The sequence below is a fragment of the Taudactylus pleione genome, unplaced genomic scaffold (genome assembly GCF_031769625.1).
Source record: "Taudactylus pleione unplaced genomic scaffold, aTauple2 ptg000032l, whole genome shotgun sequence".
In the NCBI taxonomy this organism is placed as follows: Eukaryota; Metazoa; Chordata; class Amphibia; order Anura; family Myobatrachidae; genus Taudactylus; species Taudactylus pleione.
In genome coordinates this window covers 49,079,027-49,103,456 of record NW_028284434.1, presented here as the reverse complement: position 1 = coordinate 49,103,456, position 24,430 = coordinate 49,079,027, and the positions used below count along the sequence as shown (strand labels likewise).

The following is a 24,430-nucleotide window of genomic DNA, read 5'->3' as shown; positions in this document are numbered from 1 at the left end:
GACATTTAAGACTGTTTTTCTCCTGGCAATTGCTTCGGCCAGGAGGGTGTCTGAATTGGGGGCGCTTTCCTGTCGCTCTCCTTTCCTGATTTTTCACCAGGACAGAGCGGTGCTCCGCACTCGTCCTGAGTTTTTGCCCAAAGTGGTCTCGAAGTTCCACATTAATCAGGAACTTGTTGTGCCAGCTTTTCAGTCCCCTGATCTTTCAGCTGGTGAGACTTCCTTAGATGTGGTCCGGGCGCTTAGAATCTATGTGGACCGGACGGCTTCGGTTAGGAAGTCTGATTCCTTGTTTATCCTCTTGGTTTTCACAAGAAGGGTTGGCCTGCCAACAAACAAACGTTAGCCCGTTGGCTTCGTTCCGTTATTTGTGAGGCTTATACACAGGAGGGTTTACCTGTGCCAGCCTCTATTGAGGCTCATTCCACTCGTTCTGTGGGTCCCTCTTGGGCTGCTAGACGTGGCGCCTTTGCTGTTCAGCTGTGTAAGGCAGCCACTTGGTCTTCAATTCAAACGTTTTTGAGGTTCTATGCGTTTGACACCTTCCCCTCTCAGGATGCATCCTTTGGGCGCTGGGTGCTCCTTTCAGCACAGGAGTGTCCCCGCCCTTAGTTGAACTGCTTTGGGACATCCCCAAGGTCAACCCTGTGGACCCCATATGGACCCTGAAGTAGAAAACAAGAGATATGGTAAGAACTTACCTTTGTTATCTCTATTTCTACAAAGTCCATAGGGTCCACAGGGCGCCCGCCCTGACGCACCTGGCTTCAAATGGGCTGTGTGGCTGGTCACCGGTTTTCCGTCTCCCATTTCTGTGAGTATGGTTTCTTGTGTGTTCCAGTCTTCCTTCTCTCTGTTTAGTCTCCTCCTCCGGCCTTGGCTGCTTACCAACTGAGGTGCTGTGGCTCAGGGCGGGGTATAAAGGAGGACGGACCCAAGTGCATCCTGGGAGCAGCTAAAGCTTTAACTGTGTGGTGCCCATGGATCCAGATCCAGCTTATACCCCAAGGTCGACCCTGTGGACCCTGTGGACTTCGTAGAGACAGAGATAACAAAGGTAAGTTCTTACCATATCTCTTGTTTTTTCAAAAACAGTCTGTAAAATGATAGGAGCTGATTGGTTGGTACATTATCTTTCTCCATGTTATCTTTCTCCAAGCTTTGATCTCCCACTAAGGTCCATTGGGGGCAGTGACCGATGTGAATGATTAAACGTGATCTGTAAAGTGCTGTCATAAACCTTGCTGTGTGTACGTCCTCGTACAATCTCTTCTCCACATGCAAAACATAGTTGCTTGGCTGGAAAATGTAGTTTATGGTTTAACACCTGTTATCCTCTCATATCTTACACTATGGAACATAAAGGCATACTGTAGTAATATCCCAATCAGAAGTCCTATTGGTAAATTTACTGAAGTGGAGCTCTTGCCCATAGCAGCCAATGAAATTGTAGCTATCCTTTTTCTATTATGTACCCAGTTAAATGATAGCTGGAATATTATTGGTTACATGGGGCCACACCTCCCACTTTAGTAAATGTACCCCCAATACTTCTCCTAGAGCACATCGTGTTGATTGAGTCTTCTCCTGTCTCTTCCAGGTACATCCTTATAGACTGGCTGGTAGAAGTGGCTACAATGAAAGATTTCTCCAGTCTCTGTCTGCATATGACCGTGGGGCTGGTGGATCGGTACTTGAAGCTACGTAGCGTGCCTCGGGCACGGCTCCAACTTGTGGGCATTGCATGTATGGTTATCTGCACGCGGTGAGTGTCTGCGATCAGTGCATGGTGAATTGATGGCATCTGACTATTGAATCACTGCAAATCTTGTTGTATTACTAATGATGTCCTCATCGTTCTCACAGGTTTATTAGCAAAGAGATCTTGACCATCAGAGAAGCAGTATGGCTCACAGATAACACTTACAAATATGAGGACCTGGTACGGATGATGGGAGAGATCATCGCTGCTCTGGAGGGCAAGATCAGGGTGAGCTCTGTTCCTTTTATCCCCGCACTTAGTCACTGCAGATCTGTTAACAGTGGGCCTGATTCAGAGACGGACGCTCTGAAAGAGCGCTCGCTCTGAATCGGGGCGTTTTTTTTTTGTGTGTGTTTGTGACCACCCACGGCTATTGCAAGCGGCCAGGATGATGGTCGCGATGGTCAAGACCATCGCGACCATCAGGGCTTGCGATGAGACCCTTGTGATAGGGTCTCGTGGCCGCAAGCCCCAGAGAGCTTCTGGCTCTAATAGAGCCGGAAGCTCTCCCACTGACATCACTGGTGGTGTCAGTGGGGCCGCCCACAAATGGCAGGCGTTCCCTTGAGAACACCTCTGTTTGTGAAGCCAGAATCAACATCGACAGCTGCCCCTTTTGTAGTGAGCCACAGAGCGAGAGAATTTCTCTCTCGCTCCGGGGCTTGCGCACGCGCAGTGCCCACCATCGACCTGCTTGCGAGCGCTCAAGCGAGCAGGTCTGAATTTCTTCTTCATTGCCCATAGTGCTCCACAGGGTAAACATTGGGGTGTAGGTGGGGCCTGGAGGACCGGACACCAACACCAAAGCTTTTCAATCCCAGGATGCTTCGCTCCTTTCCCTTATATCCCGCCCACAGCCTGAGGACATTTCAGTTTCGTTGGTGTCCGGCAGGAACTAGACCACCATTATAACACGGGGCTGCATTAAGCAACACAAGCTTTAATTTTATGATTTCATTTACTTTTTATTTTTTACCAAATGGGCCAGCAGCACCAGACTGTCCTCTGGACGTCTCTACTGCCGCCTCATCTCCCCTCCACGGCGCCGTGACACCAAGCCTGTGCTAGGTACTCCCGGTGAGGCTCCGAGGGGGACTAGCTAGCAGGCTCTCCAGACTGCAGCTTGAAATCCAAGGGACAGGTAAGGCGGAACCCCATTCGCGGGGACCAGCGTCTTAGAGCAGTCTTGTCTCAGGAGACAGACCAGAGGCGCTGATGTGGACACTAGCTCGCCCACTACTCCACTAGACCACTGGTGCATAACGATACTGGCGCAGAGGCATATTATAAAGGCCAGGGGACCTGGCGGTTAATGTCAGCCAGAGGATAAGGCGCTCTGTCTGCAGTCCTTCCCCCTGCTCGGCGGTCCTGGTGTTCCCTGAGCTGCTCCTCCCTCACCCTCCGCCCCCTCAGAGACGCGTGGCAGCCATTTTAGGCAAGCAGGTCTCCGGGAAACGCTGGGTCTGTGCCATATATAGTGCAGTTGCACACTACATTGTTCCATATTACACATTGCACTGTATCATATTGTGTATTCTATTATTCTTGTGACTATGTCCTGGCAGAGGAAAGAATAATAAGCAGCCTGATGCTGCTCCTCCTACTCTGATATCTTGTAAGTCCTGCTCTGCGGGCTAAGCCACAGAGGATCTCATTCAGGATGGTCTCTGTATTAATTGTTGCACAGCCCCAGGTCCATCAGCCCCGGCGTCTCTCCTTTAGGACCCACCCTGGGCTGCCTTTTCACAAATGCTGGCAAAACTTGCGGCCCAGGTAACAGTCCCTATGGTAGCTCAACCTATGGGATGGCCACAGCAGGTACCCCCTGCAAATTCTTTGCCTCCCTATGGATAGACGTACTGTCTACCTCAGTACAGAGTTTGGCTAATATCTCTACGGTTTTTCAGAAAATGTTGCAAAAAGATAAACCTTTACCTACTAAACGTACTATATCATCCCAATCCACAGAGTTATCTGATTCTGAGATATCAACTGGGGAGGCAGAAGATGCAGATCTCTCACTCTGACTTAGAGCCACCCTCTAAACTAAATATACCTGCTCTTGTGAGAGCTGTAAATTTTATTTTACAAATTGAAGAAGAACCTGCTCCTAAGGAAAAAAAAAAAAAAAAAAAACATTCACTTTTTAAACGACAAAAGGTTTTATCAGTTTCCTCACTCTGACCAGCTATCTGATCACATGGGTGAAGCTTGGAATATTCCAGGTAAAAGGTTTCAAATTCCAAAACTGTACAGTTCCCCCAATGGTGGATTCTCATGTAACACGTCTGGTTAAAAATGCCACCTTGCCCATTCATACTGCAACCTCCTTGAAGGAGACCACAGATAGGAGCTATTACTCATTTTGTTAGGGCTACGGCCTGGGTGGCAAAAGCCATTGAGAGTTGGGCAGAGGCCCTAGAAGAGACTCTTCTCCCTGATGTTTCGAAGGAACAGCTGTCCTAAATATATCACATTAGAGATGCAGCCTCCTACTTGAAGCAGCTATGGATACGGCTCTCCAGGATATCTGCCACTTCGGTAGTGGCCTGCCGTGTTCTTTGGCTACATTCCTGGAAAGCAGATTCAGAATCAAAACTGGCTCTAGAGTCCTTCACAGCAACAGACATCAGCCAAGGCCTACAAGCCTGGGCTACTGGACTGGGCTTTGACCTGTTAAGTCTGAGGACAAGCATGCAGCCTGACGGGGCCTGCCTCTACCTCATGGGCTCCCAGGGTGGGAGGCCGACTTCTTCAATTCGCCCAAGTTTGGCATCAAACCACGTCAGATGCCTGGGTAAAAGTGGTCTCCCATGGATACGTCCTCTCCTTAGTTATTTTGCACCGGACCTCCATCGGACTTAACCAAGGCCCTGCTGCTCCAAAAAGCCATTCAGTCCTTACTGAAATCAGGAGTAATAATTTGGGTTCCCTCCTTACAACGGGGCAAGTGCTATTATTATTCTACCCCTTTTCTGGTTCAGAAGCCTTATAGGTCTCACGACCTATCCTCAGCCTCAAGTCTCTAAAAAAAAAAAATGTTTATCAGGGTGCCCAGGTTTCGTATGGAAACCCTCTGTTCTATTATCGTAGCTGTGGAGCCTGGCGATTTTATGGTATCCCTAGACATTCAGGGCGCTGACCTAAATGTACCTATAGCGCCTTCTCATCAACAATATCTCCGGTTTACTACACTGCAGCAACATTACCAATTCCAGGCTCTGCTGTTTGGCCACTCAACGGCCCCTCTGTCTTTACCAAGATCATGAAAGTTATGGCGGCCTCTCTTCAATGGATCAGAGTGCTCTCGTACTTATATGATCTCTTGCTGTTGGCCAGCTCCCCATAGACTCTTCACAACCATCTGCAGGTAACCATTGTCTCTCCACAAATGCACAAAGTATGGTACATTTTGCGAACCCTCCTGGCTCTTAAATTCAGAGAATCTTCCTGACGGAGGACAAGATTCCAGCACTACAGAACAGACTACACAGACTGCTTCACAATTTCGACACGGTGGGGTTCGCCAAGTTTTCACTCCAAGCCCCTCCAATGGCTGGTCCAGGAACGGGCTACCCCATCTGCTCAAATCCCAGACCACTTCCCCCCCCCCCCCCCCCCAGTGGTTTGCCTGCCCCTAGCCTGGTGGCTACTACAGACTTCCCATTTGAACAAGGGTCGTCCCTTTTGGGTCCCAGAATGGGCTCTCCCCACCACGGATGCAAGCCTCCGAGGGTGGTGCGCAGTGACCGACCACCACTCCTTCTAGGGGTGATGGTCCACAATCAAGGCAGTGTTGACAATCAACATCCTAAAACTTCAAGCCATCTACAGAGATCTCACTCTGGCTCGGAATATTGTGAAAAACAGGCCAGTACAAGTACAGTCCGACAACGCCACAACTGTGGCCTTCCTCAATCACCAAGGGGACACTCTAAGTCACCTGGGCTGAATGCCATCTCCACAGTGTTCATCCTGAGGATTCTCAGATGGGAGGTGGATTTCCTCAGCTGTCACGACGTGCATACAGGAGACTGGTCTTTATATCCAGAAGTCTTTCAGCTTCTAGTGGACAAATGGGGTCTTCTGGTGGTGGATTTCATGGCCTCCAGTCAGAACAAAGGACAGGTGGATTTGCATGACTGTCTCACAGGCTTACACGCAGACGGGCCTTCCTGTGCTGACTACAGTCTCTGCTCATTCTACTCGCTCTGTGGCTCCCTCGTGGGCAGCCCGGTGTGGCGCCTCAGCTGAACAGCTATGCAAGGTGGCCACCTTGCCTTCTGTCCACACAGGTCTTATGCCTTTTTGATGCATTTGCCTCTCTCAGCTCAGGAGTATTCCCGCCCTTGAATAACTACTTTGGGACATCCCCCAATGTCTCCCTGTGGAGCCTTATGGACTCTGAAGAAGAAAAGGAATTATGGTAAAACTTACCTTGGTTAACTCTTTCTTCGAGGCCCACAGGGGCACCCTTTCTGACGGTCCTAGTTTCTATGATTTCCTCCTCTGTGTGAGAGTGTGATTCCTCAGTGTACCAGTCTTCTCTTCTATCCTGCTCCTGCCTTGGGCTTGTTACCAAAACTGGAGTGCCAGTATCGTTATGCCCCAGTGGTCTAGTGGAGTAGTGGGTGAACCAGTGTCCACATCAGCGCCTCTGGTTTGTCTCTTGAGACCAGAGGCAAGACTCCACTAAGCCGCGGGTCCCCTTACCTGTCCCATGGATTCCGGGCTGCAGTCTGGGGAGCCTGCTAGTTATAGGCTCCCTTGGAGCCCGACCGGGAGTACCTGTCACGGTGCTGCGGAGGGGTGATGGGGCGGCAGCACTGACGTCCAGAGGACAGTCTGGTGCTGCTGGCCCATTTGGTAAAAAATAAAAAAGTAAATGAAATAATAAAATTAAAGCTTGGGTTGCTTAATAATGGTGGTCTAGCTCCTGCCAGACACCAATGAAACTGAAGTGCCCTCAGGCTGCGGGCGGGGGTATAAGGGGAAGTACTGGAGCATCCTGGAATTGCAAAGCTTTGCTGTTGGTGTCCGGTCCTCCAAGTTCCACCTACACCACAATGTCTCCCTGTGGACCCTATGGAAAGAGGGTAGCTTTTACCAGAACTCCTTTTTAATTTGTAAGGTGTCAGGTTATCATTAAGTCACAGGTTCTCAAACTCTGTCCTCAGGACCCCACACAGGTCACATTTCCAGGTCACCCAGCAAGTGCACAGGTGTAGTTATTACTCATTGACACATTTTAAAAGATCCACAGGTGGAGCTAATTATGGCCCTCATTCAGAGCCGTTCGCTATTTGCGGTCGTTCGTTTAAAAACAAGGGGTGGCTATTCAAATGATCCGTACGCACATTGCAGTCTGTTCACACTTCTAAGTCTGAACGAACGAGCAAAACATACGCTCGTTTATTTGTTAAAAACGCCCCCTGGCCGCTCGCACCATACGTCATGTCCGCTATTTATTAGATTAATCGAGTACATCGACCAGCGTATGAACTGCTCGCTATTCTTGTGGTTGGTGTTTGCTACCACAAATTTGCGAGCAGTTCTGGCTCTAAAATAACCCAGTGACGTGGTCAATGACGCTGCTGTTTTAAATATACACACCCATAAAACGCCCGTTTTGACCTTTAAGCACGCCTGCGTTCGGATCTCCACTCCCCATTTTCAAGCACCTTCCCCTGTTACCACACACATACGCCTCATTCTGTCACTCAAAATAGCAGGCACTCGCTATATAGCGTACAAACGATTTTCGGCCGCACTGACTGGTTCGCGCATGCGTACTAAAAACCGTACGCATGCGCAGATGTGCAAACATCGCTCGGAACGAGCGTACTGCCGCTAACGAGCGGCTCTGAATGAGGGCCAATGTCACTTGTGATTCTGTGGAGAGACCTGGAAAACATGCCCTGTTTGGGGTCCTGAGGACCAAGTTTGAGAACCTGTGCACTAAATGTATTTACCTTCATGGCTTATAACTGAAAATATGCGTTTAAAAAGTTGCATACACAAACGATTTTGTTACCAATGATTTTCTGTCAGATTTTTTAAAGTGTAATGAACGATCGTTCATCGTTATAACTCAGAAACTGAACAATTTTTTTCAACAGTTGGATGATAACGATGTCGTTATAGTTAAATTGTTCAAATAATCGTTACGTGTGTATGCACCTTTTTTAGCATTTAATGGTCCTTGTAATTTTCTGGTCAGCTGAAGCCAAGACAGTTGGATACTGACTTTCTAAGTGGGCGTTTAATATCAGTTTCCTCTATTATCTCCTGATCTTGGTGTCATCTGTCCTTCTATTGTATTGTGCATTTTCTGGGCACAACAGGAGAGCAACAATATTTTTTGCTATGCAGAGCTAGAATCAAAATGCCCATGGAATAGCCATACAAAGCTAATTTTACACACCAGATATCAATTTGCTGTGCAATCTTATTCTGCAGTCAGCTGTCTGTCTCCTAAATCCCCCGCCATAAAGTCTGCTGATTACCACCTCTCGGACAAAAACATGTTCCATAAACCTGATACATTGGACAACCCTCTTAATCTTCGTAATAAGTTAAATCAATGCATTTAATCAACTTTAGATGTTTATCCATAATAACCTCTCAGTAGGCACTTTAAACAATTGTTACATGCTATAACAACTGTGACCGCAAGCGAAGGGTTTCTCAACTCCAATCTGTGAGTACCTTCAACGGTTCATGTTTTCAGGATTTATTTAATCATGCACAGGTGAGTTAATCTATTTTTGCTGGATGCATAATGCCACCGGTTTCCCTCAAACAGAAAAGCTGAAAACATGACCTGTTGGGGGGGGTACTTGAAAATTGGTTCTTAGTACCCCTGGCTTAGAATATCAGAGCGAGTAGCTGGTTTCTATGGGCTGTTTTTGTTTGTCTTCATAAGTGTCCACCTAGGTGTGTTATCAGCGGGATGTAGTCAGCAAGCCGACGGTCTAAATACCGACCGCCGGCTTCCCGTCTCTCTAATCCCAGCGTGGTACTAATGACAGGCGTTGAAAAATCGTCGCCTGTCATTAACCATGCGCCGGAAGACCGACGCCCGGCATACTGAACGAAGGTAAGCCGTGCATGGGCAGCCGTTTTAGGGCTCCTGGGGGAATTTAGGGTTAGGCACCCCCCGGGAGGGTTATGTTTAGGCTAGGGGAAGGGAGGGTTAGGCACCCCCGGCGGGAGGTTAGGGTTAGGTACCCCCTCAGGAGGCTTAGGTTTAGACTGCGGGGAAGGGGCACTTAGGGGGATCTAGGCACTTAGGGGTGCCTCACCCTAACCCTCTAAGTGAGGGTTAGGGGGCAAAATTAGGTTAGTGCTACTTACCTTAAAACGATTGGGATTTTCACCCTTGCGGGGCTGCCACTGTTGCGATTTCAACCGCTGGCCATGCCTACTACACCCTTATCAGCTGCATCTGGAAGAGCACCGTATGCTGTGACGTTTTATGATGCGGGTACAAATTTGCTCTTTCTGATTTTTCAGATGCCCACTGTAATAGACTATAAGGATGTCCTTTCTCACATCGTCTCACTGGACAGGAGCACCCTGCACCTCTGCAGCTACATCTCAGAGCTCTCCTTGCTTTATACAGAACTTTCTGTGTATTCTCCGGCTCAGCTGGCTGCTGGTGCCATGCTGCTGGCAAGGATACTGCACAAACAAGGTGGGTACATGAGACCCAGCTACAGGAAAATGCTTCCAGAAGATCATTGCATTGCTCAGGCTTTTCCTTCGCTCATGATTTCAATTAAGGAAATGTAATTATGGAGACAGTAAGGCTTTTTGAAAACGTTCACATTTAAGTGCCCCTGTGACATAATCCCATTATTCAACTGCAAGGAATGATACGGTTATCCTTACTCAGTGCACTGCTTGCCCTGTCGAACTGAAGTGCGTTCTTCATACTGTTCCATGGTCTAGGTCCAGCCGTACTTCCTCTGCATTATTTCTTAGCTGGGTTACTTTTTTTGGTCTGGTGATTTTGATCCATAGAAATTAATCTGTTTATTATGAGGTCCGTGCGGGTGTGTATATAATATATTATTTTACCTGTTTGGATAACTAAATACCTCCATTTTGTCATTGTGTTGAAGCATCATCTCCCTAATTACACATCAACGCTGATTATGTTGGCTTTACAATAAAATGATCATAACTTATGGGGGTTTTTTTTTTTTTTTATTAGTCTGGTGTAATTATGCTGGTTTGTGTTTTGTTTTTTTTGTTGCCTCGCTGTCTCTTCCAACTGCTACAAAACATGTGATGACCTCAGTTGAGCCCCATAACTATATTGTAGCGTCCTTTCTTCTGCAGCACTTCCATGGCCCACTCAGCTGGTGGAGTGTACGAGTTTCACCCTGGAACACCTCACCCCCTGTGTGTTACTCCTGCACAAGAAATGGTGAGTCTGCCGCATAAATCGGGAATCTGAGCAGGTTTGATAGCTGAGCGATGAGTCACTTCTTGGCACGATTCCCTTCATGCACTGTGTGCTGCTGAGGAGGCAGATCTGCTGAATGACTAATCTCTAGGCTGCTGGAGATGATAAACCAATGAAGAGGTTGTGGGCCCCATTTAAAAACGAAATATAACCCCTTTAGCGCTCGCTAAAGGGGTTATACCATCTTGCTGTATTTAGTATACAGCGGTAATCTTAGATTACCGCTGTTTGTACAGCATCGCTCTCGCCATCTAAAAGATGGCGAGAGCGATGCGGGCCCTATTGCCGGCAATGGAGACCCGGCGGTGCCTTTCCAGCTTCAACGAAGCCTTCCAGGCACTGCCGGGTCTCCCTGTCATGCACATGCGCAGACGGACTGTCGCGCATGCGCATGACCCTGGAGCCCAGTCGCTGGCAGCGTTAGGCTGCCAGCAGCCCAGAAGAGGACCTCGTCGAGGACGAGGATTCCGCTGGACTTCGCGGGACTTCGCCGGAGGGGTAAGTATTATTAAATACCAGTGGAATTTTCGTTTGTATCACAGTGATACGAAAATTCCCACTGGTATTTCCCTGCGTTTGTAAATGGGGACCTGTATCAGATAACAGTGATTTTCTTGCACAGTGTCCTAATTTAATTCCTGTATCTCCTCCTCTCATGTAGCTTCCATGATGATGCGCCTAAAGACTACCGGCAAGTGTCACTGACGGCGGTTAAGCAGCGGTTTCAGAATGACCTTTACGGCCACATCAGTAATGAGAAGGTGAGATATGGGGCTGTTGTATATTACATTACGTATATTGCCGACTTCAGGGCCTTCCACTCTGGGAGGGTCCAAGTGGGTGGTATGGGAAGGGGGGACGCGGCAGAAGAATTGCGTCGTTGTGGCACCGGTCCCTTTCTGTATAATGTCGCTATTTGAGGAATTATGCGATGGGGTGACCATGACCAATCCTAAAACCCCTGGACCACCAACTTCATTGTGGAAGTGAGTGGGGGGCTAGCACACACTTGGGAGTATCCCAGACATCCTGGGAGAGTTGTAAATGTGGTATATTAACCTTTCACTGATGTTTTGGGAGCAAGTTTTCTCTTGTCCTGCACAAGTGACTTTCCCAATTGTAGAAGGCCTTTCACCTGTGTTCTGTGGCCGTGGCTGACGGGCTGTGTGTTTGGCAGGTGTTGGATCACTGGCTGCTGGTCACTCTTCTGGGAGTGGGTGCTTGGCTCAGGTAACAGTCTGATTGCTGTTCTCAGCAGGTGATGGACTACAGCCAGTTGTGTGCGCTGCTCGGAGTGCCCCTCCAGGATACAGAGGTTCCTACGTCTTCCCCAAGCATCACTGACGTCCATCCCTTCCTGTGCTCGCCTGCTGGGAACAAAACTAAAAGGTAACTGCTTGGCGTAACTGTCTAGGGCATGGATAGGTAACCTGTGGAACTACAAGTCCCAGCATGTCTTGCCAAGCAGCTTGTAGTTCCACACTAGCTTTGGAGCCACAGGATGCCTAATTACCTATTTTAGTCCCGTAATGTAATGAGCCTTGTCAGGTTTCTGATATGGGCGTTACGGTATCTACTGAGGAACAGTCTATGAAACCTGTTCCATGGGTAACAGTGTAGAAGGTGATGCTGCCAATAGTAGCCAATCACATGTTTGGTTTGATTTTCTAAGCTCTACTAGACAAATGAGTTTGGAGCTCACCCCTATTGCAGCACCCCATTTCCTATACACTTGTGGAACAGATTTCACATTTCTTCCCTCTGTGTGATAGTGATGCTGTGTAAGTAGAGCTACCAGGAGTGCTCAGACACAGAATGTATATAGTACATAGGTCTACACCAGTTACATGTGTCTTAATAACAAGACTGGCCCTCCACAGACGCAGAGAGGATAGCTTACAAGATGACCGGGGCAGCTTTGTGACCACTCCCATTGCCGAGCTATCCAATCAGGAGGAAGCGCTGCTTGGAGACTTCTTGGACTGGAGCCTCGATTCATCCTGTTCTGGCTACGAAGGAGATCGTGAAAGTGAGGGCGAACGGGAAGGAGATGGTAATGTTACATTTTCTCAGTGTAGATCCTAGGAAAGCATATGTCTATTGGGAGAGAGGGGTACATTCAACCAACGTAAGATATTGGAATACGTTACTAAACACTAATTTTTTAATCATTGTGTTTAAAACAGGAATAGGCATATTTGTAGGCTATATCTAGTGGGGCATGCTGGCAGTTGTAGTTCTAAAACAACCAGATGGGTGTATATTTAAACTGCTTTTTTAATATTGATAATAGTGGAAAAATGGCTGTTTACATGTTTTCTATGGAAGTTTGGCTGTATAGCCGAGTCTGTTTAGCACTGAACATCTTGAATCGGTCATCATGTCATGCATGCACCAGAAAACTCACTTCTCCTTTTCAAAAGTGTAGCCAAGCTTCCACGTGATGCTCTTTTGTGTGACCTATAGACCCCTCTGCCGAAAATTACATGCTGTAATCAGCATCTGCTTTTTGTGGTGTCATGGTATGCAAATGCAATTTACACAAGTTTTCATGCACTAGTCTAGACAGTTTAAAAACCTAGAAAGTGCCAATGTAAATTGATCTGGTTAAATTGGCCTAATAATACAAAAATGGGGTTGGATGGGCAACACAAGGCTTGATTCAGCAGCATACACAATTGCGATTACAGGCGCAGAGCGAGCGATTGTTCGCAATCGCGCATACGTATAAGCCGCATTGCTTGTGTGCAGCGATCGCATTGTATTTATGGATGCACAGAGGAAGCTGCCGCAAAGCGAGTGACAGGCTGTCAGCATTTGGTGGTGGTGGGGGGGGGGGGGGTGAGGGCCAAACACAGGCGCGTCTGTCCGTTTGAACACCATTTCATGGGCGTGCATTAATTAGCCACTGCGACTGCATGTGGAACATGAGAGCTCTCTGCATGTGAGGAGACCAGAAGTGTGTGCGGCTGGTCAGACTTTGTAAACACTGTGCACCTGTGTGATGTGTGTCGATGGTACCGATGTAAATCAATAACTGTTGATGCTTCTCTAACGCCACATAAATGCGCCTGGCCTAAATGGTTGTGTTGCCTGTTGTTCCCCTTATAGTCCCCATAAGCCTAGGTATTAGAATAGTGCTTCGTCTGAGCTCATGCATTTGTTTCCACCAGTGCTTTCCAAAGTTGAAATCTCGGAAGCGTCTATGTAAAAAAAACTTTGGAAAACGCATTCTTTATACATATCCGTAACTGACGTTTCTCTCTGCAGTCACCGCACCCAGTGGAATTCTGGACATCTGTTTCTACATGGAACATTCACATTGTCAGGACTCCAGTGATGAGGACGCAGCAATCACGTCACCGCCCCCATCAAAGCCAAGCCTCACCGTTACTGTTCCTCACTTGAAAATGGGACCAGAAAACAGCTCCGGGTACTCCTCGGTGAGCAGTGCGGGGAGCCCGGTTTCCTCTCCCACTGGTCTTCCCTTCGCCCCAACCCCAGGACTGTCCCACAGCAAACTGGCTCCCATCCCCTACCCTCATCCCAGTCCGTCCCATTTCAAGGCTGCCCGACGGCAAGTGAAGAGGAAAAACCAAGCCCAGCACAGCGATGACAATGTCACAGATCCTCTATAAAGACTCCAATATTCCCTCATGTAAAAAGAAATATATATATTTTTGTCATTTAAATGCTTATGTGTTTGCCTGTGGTGTGCTGAATCTAAGGTATTACGGGGGAATGGGCAATAGGCTTTATGGTTTCTTAGTATTGTGTACAAAGCAGCCCGGGAACCTATGGTGTATATAGAGTAATAAGGCACACATCAATAATGATCTGACTGATCTCCAGGAAACACTTTCCTGACCTATCTTACCTTCATTTTTTGCAGGGTCCTGCCAATACAATGGGGCACTACAGGGTACATGGTTGGGAATTTATGCAAATGGGAACACAGGAAAAAGGTGCTATAACTATAGCAACCAGATTGCTTGTATTTACAACTTGTAAAGGGACCAGGCATATGCCAGGTCACCTCAGTCAGCCCCCTTACTCTAACGCTCCCCTCCCCACATACCCCATCCCCGTTCTGCGGCATTAGGACTGTCCCGTCCCCCTTTAAGTGGGAGGCATTGGGGGTGTATGCTACCGGTTCCCACAGTCAGAGCACTGAAGAGAGCTTATGGTATATTATATAGATATTGCACTAGGAAAATGTTAAAGAAGAACAAAATGTCGCAGAACCTCTATAGAGACTTCCAATGTTCTTTAATGTAAAAAGAAACAAATTGCTGTGTGTGCGCTCAATATACGGTATTACAGGGAAATGGGCATTAGGCTTTGAGGTTTATTTGAATTGTGGTACAAAGCAGCCCTGGAATCTATGGCAGGAAAGTTTATCATGTGCATTCTCTATGGGAGTTTTGCAAGGACCAGCACCAATGTTGTACTGTTGTGTGAAGATTTCCTGTGTTGTGAGCCTGGTTAACTAATATTTACACAGTTGTATTTGCTCTCCTGAAACAGCCTTATTTGCCTTTTGCAGTCAGGCTTCATTTGTGTGAGGCTGGTGGATAATAACGCTATTACACAGAATGGAATCACTGCAGAAGCGGGAGGTAGAAAGATAGACCAGAAGATTAATTTAGGGAATAGTCATATTTAGTATGAAGATACATTGCATCCCTGAACTCTGAGATGAAGGTAAATCATTGATGGCCTTTATTGTGGTCTATTTGTAAAGTGATGGATTAAATGTCTCTCATTGGTATCTAATCCTACCAAAGTCCACTTCCCCTTCAGTGCATTATTTAAGGTGTACAGCCGGACTTTGTATAGCTGTGTAAGCCACTGTTCTAATAAAGCAAAATAGTCACTAAACAAGTACTAATAGGGAACACTTGTCCTATAGCACCTAACTACAATATGGGGGCTTCTTGTCCTTATATAACAATACACCGAACCATCTGCTTCAAGAGGTGGAACAATTGGTGTGGAAGCCCTGCGCACTACGATACAGGCTTATTGCAAATAGATCAAATCCTTAATGCTGGAATATAGCTTCAATTTTCTTTTTTTGTAGGTCCCATGATCAATGCCATGTTCTAAAGCTAGAGCCACAAAGTCGCATGAAAAATGAGTTATGGTAAACTTACCTTTTTTTTTTTACTTTTTTTTTCTTCTTCTTTGAGGTCCCTGTGGATCCTCTAATGACCCAGAAAAAATATAGATATAGGTGTATATATATCTAGATCTATCTCTCTCTCTCTATGGATCTGGCACTCCCTGCAAAAAACAAACAAACAAAAAACACAATGTCTTAACCCCGTTGCCAGCAACAGCATGGTTAAATGCTATAATAAACAGACAGGATAGATGTGGCACTCGGGTTTAAAAAAAAAAAATCACACAATACCAATATTTCCTGGGGTCAACGTTTCAATGACTGCATCTTCATCAGGACAAGGAATAAACCTAAAACTCCCCATCAAATAGGTGCTTCCCTCCACCAAGCTGTTTCACTGTCTCCCACAGGGCCTATCGGAAGGCGCTCTTGGTAATGACATTAGCAGAGTGCCGCATCCATCCTGTCTGTTTTTTTTATATATATATATATATATAAAAATTCCCCCCCCCCTTTCTATTTTAATGTCATGGGTGTATTTCTACTTCAGGGTCCACAGGGTGACCTTGGGGATGCACTTGGGTCTCCCTCTATACCCTGCCCCCTGGGCCAGAGGCACCTCATTTTCGTTGGGTGCCCGGCTGGAGTTGGGTCACTGAACGCGGTGGGGCTAACAGCCCCTGAAGATTTTTTTTTTATATATATTAAAGAAGACACTTTGCTTCTGTAAGCGGACAGTCCAGGGGGACGCCCGCGCTGCTGCTCAGTCACCCCGCTGGCGCCAAGATGCCGGTACTGATCCGGGGATCGCGGTGGGAACCGGGGTCTGTGCTAGCCAAACCCCAGAGGACCCCCAGGACTGCAGCCGGATTTACGGAGATGTCAGGTAAGCCGCGGTGATCCGCTTTTGCAGTCCTTTTCCCCCGGGTCTCTGGGGACGAACTGGGGGATGAGTGTGGTGGAGCCAGGCTGTAGACATCTGCGTGTCCACTGAAGACCTGCCTGGGGACACGCGGGGCGTAGTGCTTGGAAAACATTGCGCTTCCAGCGCCCCAGGGGTTAATCACCGGCCAGGGGAGGCTGTCTTCTCTGTTTACAGCTGGCTCATTCCCTCTGTGCAGCGCACCTTCCACTGCAGTATGGCTTAGCTGTAGCAGCTCTCTTCCCACAGGAACGCCTCTTCCTGGATGTGTGGCGGCCATTTTCTTCTTGGCATGGACACAGATCTCAGGAGCACGGAGCCTGGGTCCCCCTACATACCTCTCCCCAGTGTGTGGTCAGTGTATGTAGCACTATATCCTAGTAGTTGATTGGTAGTGCCATTAAGTGCAGGTGTTATTTATTCTGCATTGTATGTGATTTTATGTTAGCGCTGTCTATCTGAGTTTCACTTTCTTCTGTCAGCCATTTTACTTTCCCTGTGGCTTTTTTCTCACTGAGCCCTAATTCAAGTGTTGTCAGGATGCAGCCTCACAGCCTGTTATTCTGTGTAGTGGGTCACATACAGTATACTGGTATCTTCACCATGTCTGGTAGTGAGAGTGATATGCCAAATTTGGCTCCCGCCCGGCTGTAAAAAGTGTACAGCGGAATTAGGAGTGGGAGACATTGAGGGATTATGTTTGAGGTGCTATGGTCCTCTAGGTCACTCTATGGTCTCTGCTACTCTGCAGGAGCCCAATTGGGCTTGCTTTGCACAAGAACTAACGGCCATTGCGGGACGTTTAGCTGTCCCTCCTGTGTTTTCCCCGCTGGGGTGCACACAGCAGCAGCTTATGCCCTCACAGAGCCTGCTTCAGCCGGCTGCGCCCATGCAGGTGTTATCCCCCCCTCCCTGTGGGTTAATACGATTCCCAATGCATTGCAGAATGTGGCTGAGGTGCAGCAGGGGGAGGCACCCTAAAGTAGACCGGCTAAAAGATTTTTGCCGTCTCAATCTACTCTGTTTGATGACGACTATCTGTCATCTGATGATGGGGTGCTCCTGGACGAATCTGAGTCCTCTACATGTGAGGTAGAGTCCAAGTCAAAAATGTATATTCTGGGTCTGATGCAAGCTGTCCGTGCAGCCTTAGGTGCTGGAGGTTGGTCCTCCTCTATGACTAAGTCCAAACATGCATATTTCAAGGACATAAAGGTGACCGCTGCTGTATTTCCCTTGTCTGACCAGCTGGTGGACCATCTGGAGGTGGCATGGAAATTACCTGGAAAGTGTTACTAGCCGCAGAAGCATCTTTCCTATGCTTACTCTTTTGCTGATGATTATTTTACCAAATGGGAAACTTCATCGGCGGTGGATTCCCATTTAACGAGCTCGGTTAAAAGCGCTACCCTAAAGGATACTACGGGGAAAGCCTTCCATGTCGTCCCTAAAGGATATTACGGATAGGAAGGTGGAGGTTTCTCTGAAATCCATTTATTCCCTTTCAGGTGCCGCGTGCAGACCGGCCATGGCTATCTGCTGGGTGGCTCGGGCTATGGAATGTTGGGCAAATGCCCTGGAAAAGTCCTTGTCTTCGGATGCTACCAGGGAGCAGTTGAATCTTGTGGGTAACCTCCGACATTCAGCTATTAACGAGGTTGCCTTGGATGTCCGCTTATTGAATGCCAGGACTTCCATTGCGGCTCGCTGCTCCCTGTGGCTTTGCTCTTGGAGGACAGATGCGGACTCTTTTTGGCACTGATCTGGATAAAATTGTGGATACATTGCCAGCGGCTAAGTCGGCTTGTCTGCCTTCTGCTCCTGCTCCCTCGGAGTCTCGGACTTCGTCCTTTTGAACCTATCGGGCCCCAGGTAATATTAGAACTTGGTCCTTTCGTAGGCCATCAACTACCAACGCCTAAGAAACAAGCTTGGAGTGCAAGATGTCCGGCTGCCAAGCCTGAGGACAAGCCCTCAGCCTGACTGGACGGGCTTCCTCTTGGGGGATCCCAGGGTGTGAGGCTGACTTCCTTAGTTTGCCCAATGCTGGTGTCAGATTACCACAGACACCTGGGTTAGAGAAGTGGTCTCTCAGGGGTATGCCCTCTCCTTCCGTAGACTGCTTGCTGTCCAACAAGTGCAAGGCCTTGGCTATTCAAGAGGCAATACAGTCCTTGCTTCAGGCAGGGGTCATTGTACCAGTCCCGATATCCCAGGGTTGGTTATTCCAGCCTGTTTCTGGTTCAAAAACCGAACAGATCCCACCGACCTATCAATCTCCAAGTCCCTGAACAAATTCTTCAGGGTACCTCTGTTCAGGATGGAAACCCTATGCTCAATCATACTGGCTATGGAACCTGGGGATTTTATGGTGTCACTGGATATTCAGGATGTATACCTGCATATTCCGATTGCTTCGGCTCACAAGCGTTTTCTCAGGTTTGCTGTGTCATCGCTCTGCCGTTTGGCCTCTACTGCACTTCAGATGTTTACAAAAATTATGGCGGTGATGGCAGCCCTTCTGCGGCTGCAGGGGGTCCACCTGTTACCCTACCTGGATGACCAATTACTGTTCGCAGGGTCTCCAGAGGTACATCACCACCTACAGCTGACAATATCTGTGCTACAGATGCACGGGTGGTTAGTTAATTGGAAGAAGTCCTCCCTGATCCCATCTCAAAGATTGCTCCATCTGGGAGCTCTGTTGGATTCACAACAGCAGAGGATTTTTCTGACCGCAGACAAGATCTCCACTTTGCAGAAGCGAGTGCGCAGATGCCTCCACAGTCTCGCCGAGTATCCATACACTCAGCAATGCAGTTACTGGGATCCATGGTATCGACGACCGACATGGTGGAATATGCCCAGTTTCATACCCGGCCTCTGCAGAGATTGATCCTCTTCAGCTAGGACTGTTTTCCCCATCGGCTAACACAGATGATGGTGCTCTCTCCCGAGGTGCGTCTATCTCTGACTTGGTGGTTGCAGACAGTCCACCTCACCAGGGGGCACCCCTTTTGGATTCCGGACAGGGTTCTTCTGACGAAAGACGCTGGTCTCCGGGTTGGGGCGCAGTGACGGGTCCACACTCCTTTCAGGGACGGTGGACAGCAGAGGAGTCTGCTCTCCCAATCAATATATTGGAACTTCGGGCAGTCTTCAGGGCTCTGCAATAAGCCACACTCGTACTTCACGGATAGCCCGTGCAAGTTCAGTCAGTCAACACCACGACCGTGGCTTACGTAAACCATCAAGCAGGGACTCAAAGTCAGGTGGCAATGACAGAGGTGTCACGCATCCTGACATGGGCGGGAAGCCATCTACCAGCCATATCTGCAGTGTTCATTCCAGGAGTTCTCAATTGGAAAATGGACTTCCTCAGCCGTCACGACGTCAATGGACGGGGAATGGTCTATTCACCACGAAGTGTTACAGCTCCCATTGGACAGCTGGGGCCTACCGGACGTGGACCTCATGGCCTCTCGACAAAATCACATACTGCCACAGTACGGGTCCAGGACAAGAGACGCCAAGGCTCTCTTGGTAGACGCTATGTCAGTTAAGTGGACATTCCAGTTTGCGTACCACTTCCCTCCAATCTCCCTTCTTCCTCGAGTACTTCAGAAGTTCAAACAATTAGGAGGCACTGTCCTCCTGCTGGCTCCAGCGTGGCCCAGATGTCACTGGTACTCAGATCTTCAGAGTCTCTCCATCTGCACCCCATTGCTGTTGTCTTAACGTCTGGACCTGTTGTCTCACGGTCCTTGCCTTTACCCGGACCTGGGTCGTCTGTCTTTGATGGTGTGGCTCTTGAGACATCCATCCTGAAGTCCAAGGGTTTTTCTGGCTCTGCGGTTAACACCATGTTCAGAGCACGAAACCCTGCCTCTGCCAGGATTTACCACAGGGTGTGGCATACCTACTTTGAATGGTGTCGTCCCAGAGGTTACGACACTCAAGTGTTTAGAATATCCAGAGTTGTGGCTTTCCTGCAGGTGGGTTTGGACCTTTTGGTCTCCTCCTTGCTTCCCTGAAGGTGCATGTCTCTGCCCTTTTCAGTGTGGTTCCTGCAAAGGATCGCTCCTTTTCCCGATATCCACACTTTCCTACAATGGGTTCTTTACATTCAGCCTCTCTTTGTCTCTCCTGTGGCACCTTGGGATTTGGCTGTTGTTCATTTGAACCCCTGGATGCTGTGGATCTCAAATGGCTTACTGCCAAGACAGTTTTTCTTTTGGCTACTGCATCTGCCAGAAGAGTGTCAGATTTGGGGGCTCTCGTCGTTCATTTGTTTTTTCACCAGGACAGGGTGGTGCTTCGGACTTACCCTGGTTTCCTTCCTAAGGTGGTCTCCTAGTTTCCACATTAATGAGGAAATTGTTGTGCCGGCCTTTAGTTCCCCAGACCTCTCGGCAGGTGAGGCCTCATTGGATGTGGCACGTGCCCTCAGGATTTAAGTGGACCGTACCAGTTCCCTTCGGAAGTCAGACTCCTTGTTTGTACTCTCTCTGGTTTCCACAAGGGTTGGCCAGCCAATAAACAAACTTTGGCTCGATGGCTTCGCATGGTGATCTTTAAGGCTTACACTCATGAGGGCCTTCCAGTGCTGCCCTCTGTTACTGCTAATTCTACTCGGTTTGTGGGCAGCTCGCCGTGGCTGTTCAGCTTTGTAAGGCGGCCACGTGGTCTTCTGTCCAGACTTTTTTGAGGTATATTATGCTATTGATACCTTTTGCCTCTCAGGATGCTTCCTTTGGGTGGCAGATTCTACTCTCTCTGCACAGGAGTGTCCCCACTCTTGAAGGTACTGCTTTGGGACATCCCCAAGGTCACCCTGTGGACCCTTATGGACCCTCAAGTAGAAAATGAGATATGGTAAGAACTTACCTTTTGTTATCTCTTTCTACGAAAACCATAAGGTCCACAGGGCACCCACCCTGACGCACCTTTGCTTCAGATGGACTTCGCTCTGGTCACCGGTTTTCCGTCTCCTTCTGTGTGAGAATGTGTTTCTTGAGTGTTCAAGACTTTCTTCTCTCTTATGTTCCTCTTGCCTTTGGCTTGCTATGAAATTGAGGTGCCTCTTGCCCAGGGGTGGGGTATAGAGGGAGACCCAAGTGCATCCTGGGAGAAAAATTTACTGCGTAAGGTGCCCGGATGACTGCATCACCTATACCAGAAGGTCATCCTGTGGACCCTATGGACTTTGTACAAAGCTAGACAAGGTAAGTTCTTACCATATCTCTCATTTTTGCAGCTATAGTAGAGCAAAGCTGACCAATTTTCTATTATCTTGTTTGCAGGGTATTTTGTGTCATTGCAGTAAGTTGGGAACCTTTTATGAGCAGTGGTGCACAGGACAGAGATGCTGTAACTCTTAGCAACCTGTATTCCTTTTATTTTTTTGAAGTGTCATTGAACAGTGGCAGTTGGGATCTGCTCCTTATGGCTTACACAATATTCACAAATGTCTGAATGTCTAAAGGTGTGTACACACGGTATGATTAGTCAGCGATAACGATATTGCTAACTGATCGTCCTGCACCTTCCCGAAGTGCTGGATGATCAATCATCCAGTACACCACCAACGATTGCGGGTTTCTGTAGTAACCTAGTTGATATCGACCAGGTTGCCCTGTCTGCACGGGCGATAGACGATATCGCTCATATGTGCCCGCGCATTGCAGGTCGTGGGTGGGTTGGAAGGGACCAAAAAATGCACGATATTAACAATATGATCGTTATAGTCCATATCGAGCATTTTAATTGTCCCGTGTGTACGCACCATAAGCCTCTTAGAATGAGTATCCCATGTTAATGTTGTCAAAACTGCCCCTGTGAACTTGGTGTACTGCACTATCACGAGGCATTTTGTGCCAGCTCCCAAGCCACCTGGCCTTTTGTCAGCATTCAAAACCACACAGTAGGAGATGTAGGGTATTGTATACTTCTGCAAAACCTTCCCCCTCCATATAAGTACACCACCCATGCTCCTCTATACCATATAAGGGCTTTCCGCTACTAGATGCTGGGTCATGCTGCAGCCGTCTTATTTTATTCTACTTTAAAGTTGTATTTTAATATGTCCAATCCTTCAATAGAGATCTTCAGAGCTGTAAAACTGCTTTAGATAACAGTAAGGATTGGCTTTCATGGGGAAGGTATTAAAGTGCATAAATGCAAGCGGTAGCAGCACCCTGTATTGTCTGCCTGGGTGAGGAAAGACTGTCCTCTAATGCACACTTCATGTTATTGGTGGATAACCCACTTCTAAAATCCCACCTTGGTTGGAGCTGGGAACATGCTGCCATCTGACATTACAGTACTGTCTTCACCCCTGCAATGGTGGCCCTTTTCTTACAGATACCATGTTCATTAACAAACCCCAGGTATGTAATGTTCTGCATTTATGACTAACTTCTGGTACACCACCCAATGTCGAGTGTAGATGATGGAAGTTGTTCCCTAATTTCCAAAGTTTAACTCGTTCTTTTCCACCAAGCAAAAGACCCAGATATACATGCTACTTCTGAGGTGACTTGATCAATGCCTTATAGGCTTATACCCTAGTCCTAGATGTTCCCATAGTCTACCATTACAGTCCATGTTTTAAGTATCTACATGCTTGAGTACAGGAGACTTAATACCACTGTCAATTTGATTTTAACATCTGGACTCAAGCATAGGATATTCTTAAAACCTGGCCTGTAATCGCTGAGTTTGGGAACCCCTGTCTTAATCTCTATTCTCACGAATATTTGTTTAATGCAATAGGGTGCCTCCCATGGTTTGGAGAAGGGTGTGTAACTTATGTAGTGTGACAGGGAAACTAGCCCAGGTAGCAGCCTTTCATTCTGTGTTTTCATGCACAAAAAGGGCCTCCCACCCAACAGTACCCATGCTTAGCCAGTATAGTGCGACAAGGAAACTAGCCCAGGCAGCGGCCTTTCAACATGTGTTTCCGCAGATGGGCAGGTGTTGTCATACTGCTTTATAATATTGTATGGAAGGATCCTAAGGTCTGTGTCCTGAATGGGTGGCAAACAGGACGTATCTATAATGGGTGCAGGGTGGGCGGGGAACACTGGCCCGTGGGTCCAGGGGGACCCTGCACTGCACACCCTGCACCCATAATACTACTTACCTCTCTGGAGTCCCACGTCGGCGCGGGGGGGTCCGACGCTGTAAAATGACTGCGGCAGCCATTTTCCTGTCGTTTGCGCATGCGTAGTACAGGGAAAATGGCCGTCGTGGCCATTTTCCCGGTTACCTGTGCATACATTATAGACTCTGGGCACACTCTAGTGCCCAGAGTCTATAACTCTGGCCGCGCACAGCTCAGTGCGCTGCCGGGCGGAAAGGAGGGGGCCCCCCCTCTCTAGAAATGCCTCTGGTGGCAAAATAGCACCACCTAGCCCAGACATGGGTAATTAAACAAGTTTTCTTAAACTGACAGATGCACACAAAATATTTTTTAGTTACCATACCCATCCGCAAAATTGCAATTTTTTTTTGTAGTGCCCATTTTGTGGATTTCTCTCCATTTGAAGCCAGTTCCATGCCCCAACTTATTCTTATTACCACAAGGAGATCCAGCGCTCACACTCAGAGCTCCTGGTAAGCGGGTCATGGGTGTTTTTAGTAATGAAAAGTAAGATGCCACAGGGAGCTGTTTTTTTCACTTTGATGAGATGGACAGATGATTGTTAAAACTGCATGCCCACTGTCCATACCAGGAATAGATGGAACAAGAAGTTGCCACCATCTCAACATGCGTGTGACCATAGTTTCAAAACATTTGATGGTTCAGATGAGCGCAGAAAGCAGGGCTACGCAAAGTAGAACTACAGATGGAAATCAAGATCCTCTGAGTAGTAGGCTCTTACCAACATATGCCAAAACGGTAGTCTCAGCCCGGTTCTGCGTTAAGACAAAACGTTTCATCAGGAGTGTTGGTTACTATGATCTGGGTGAGACTACCACCTCCTTTGGCGGATGCTGATAAGAATGGGCACTGGATATATTTTTTTCTTTATAAATCCGCTTTTATTGTTTTGGGAAGAAAGAACAGGGGGCTGGGATATGCAGATCCCATACAGTCAATAAATACATGACAATAGTCTGTGAAAGAGGCAGACAAAGCAATGT

At 47.8% G+C, this 24,430-nt stretch overlaps 1 protein-coding gene across 2 annotated transcripts in view; it reads left to right on the top strand.

The window, feature by feature from the left end:
• The window catches only part of CCNF (cyclin F), a 32,349-nt gene extending 18,422 nt beyond the window's left edge, over positions 1-13,927 (top strand). Inside the window, exons 10-17 of one of the 2 annotated variants that reach the window (XM_088451907.1) lie at positions 1,601-1,765; positions 1,867-1,990; positions 9,278-9,458; positions 10,109-10,196; positions 10,897-10,996; positions 11,494-11,624; positions 12,116-12,288; positions 13,506-13,927. In XM_088451907.1, coding sequence (XP_088308033.1) covers positions 1,601-1,765; positions 1,867-1,990; positions 9,278-9,458; positions 10,109-10,196; positions 10,897-10,996; positions 11,494-11,624; positions 12,116-12,288; positions 13,506-13,873 — 1,330 coding nt within the window. In that variant the 3' untranslated portion in view covers positions 13,874-13,927. Of the gene's footprint in view, positions 1-1,600; positions 1,766-1,866; positions 1,991-9,277; positions 9,459-10,108; positions 10,197-10,896; positions 10,997-11,490; positions 11,625-12,115; positions 12,289-13,505 lie in introns of both variants that reach the window. The other variant, XM_088451906.1, reaches the window with a different exon arrangement.
• Positions 13,928-24,430: the final 10,503 nt, after the last annotated feature.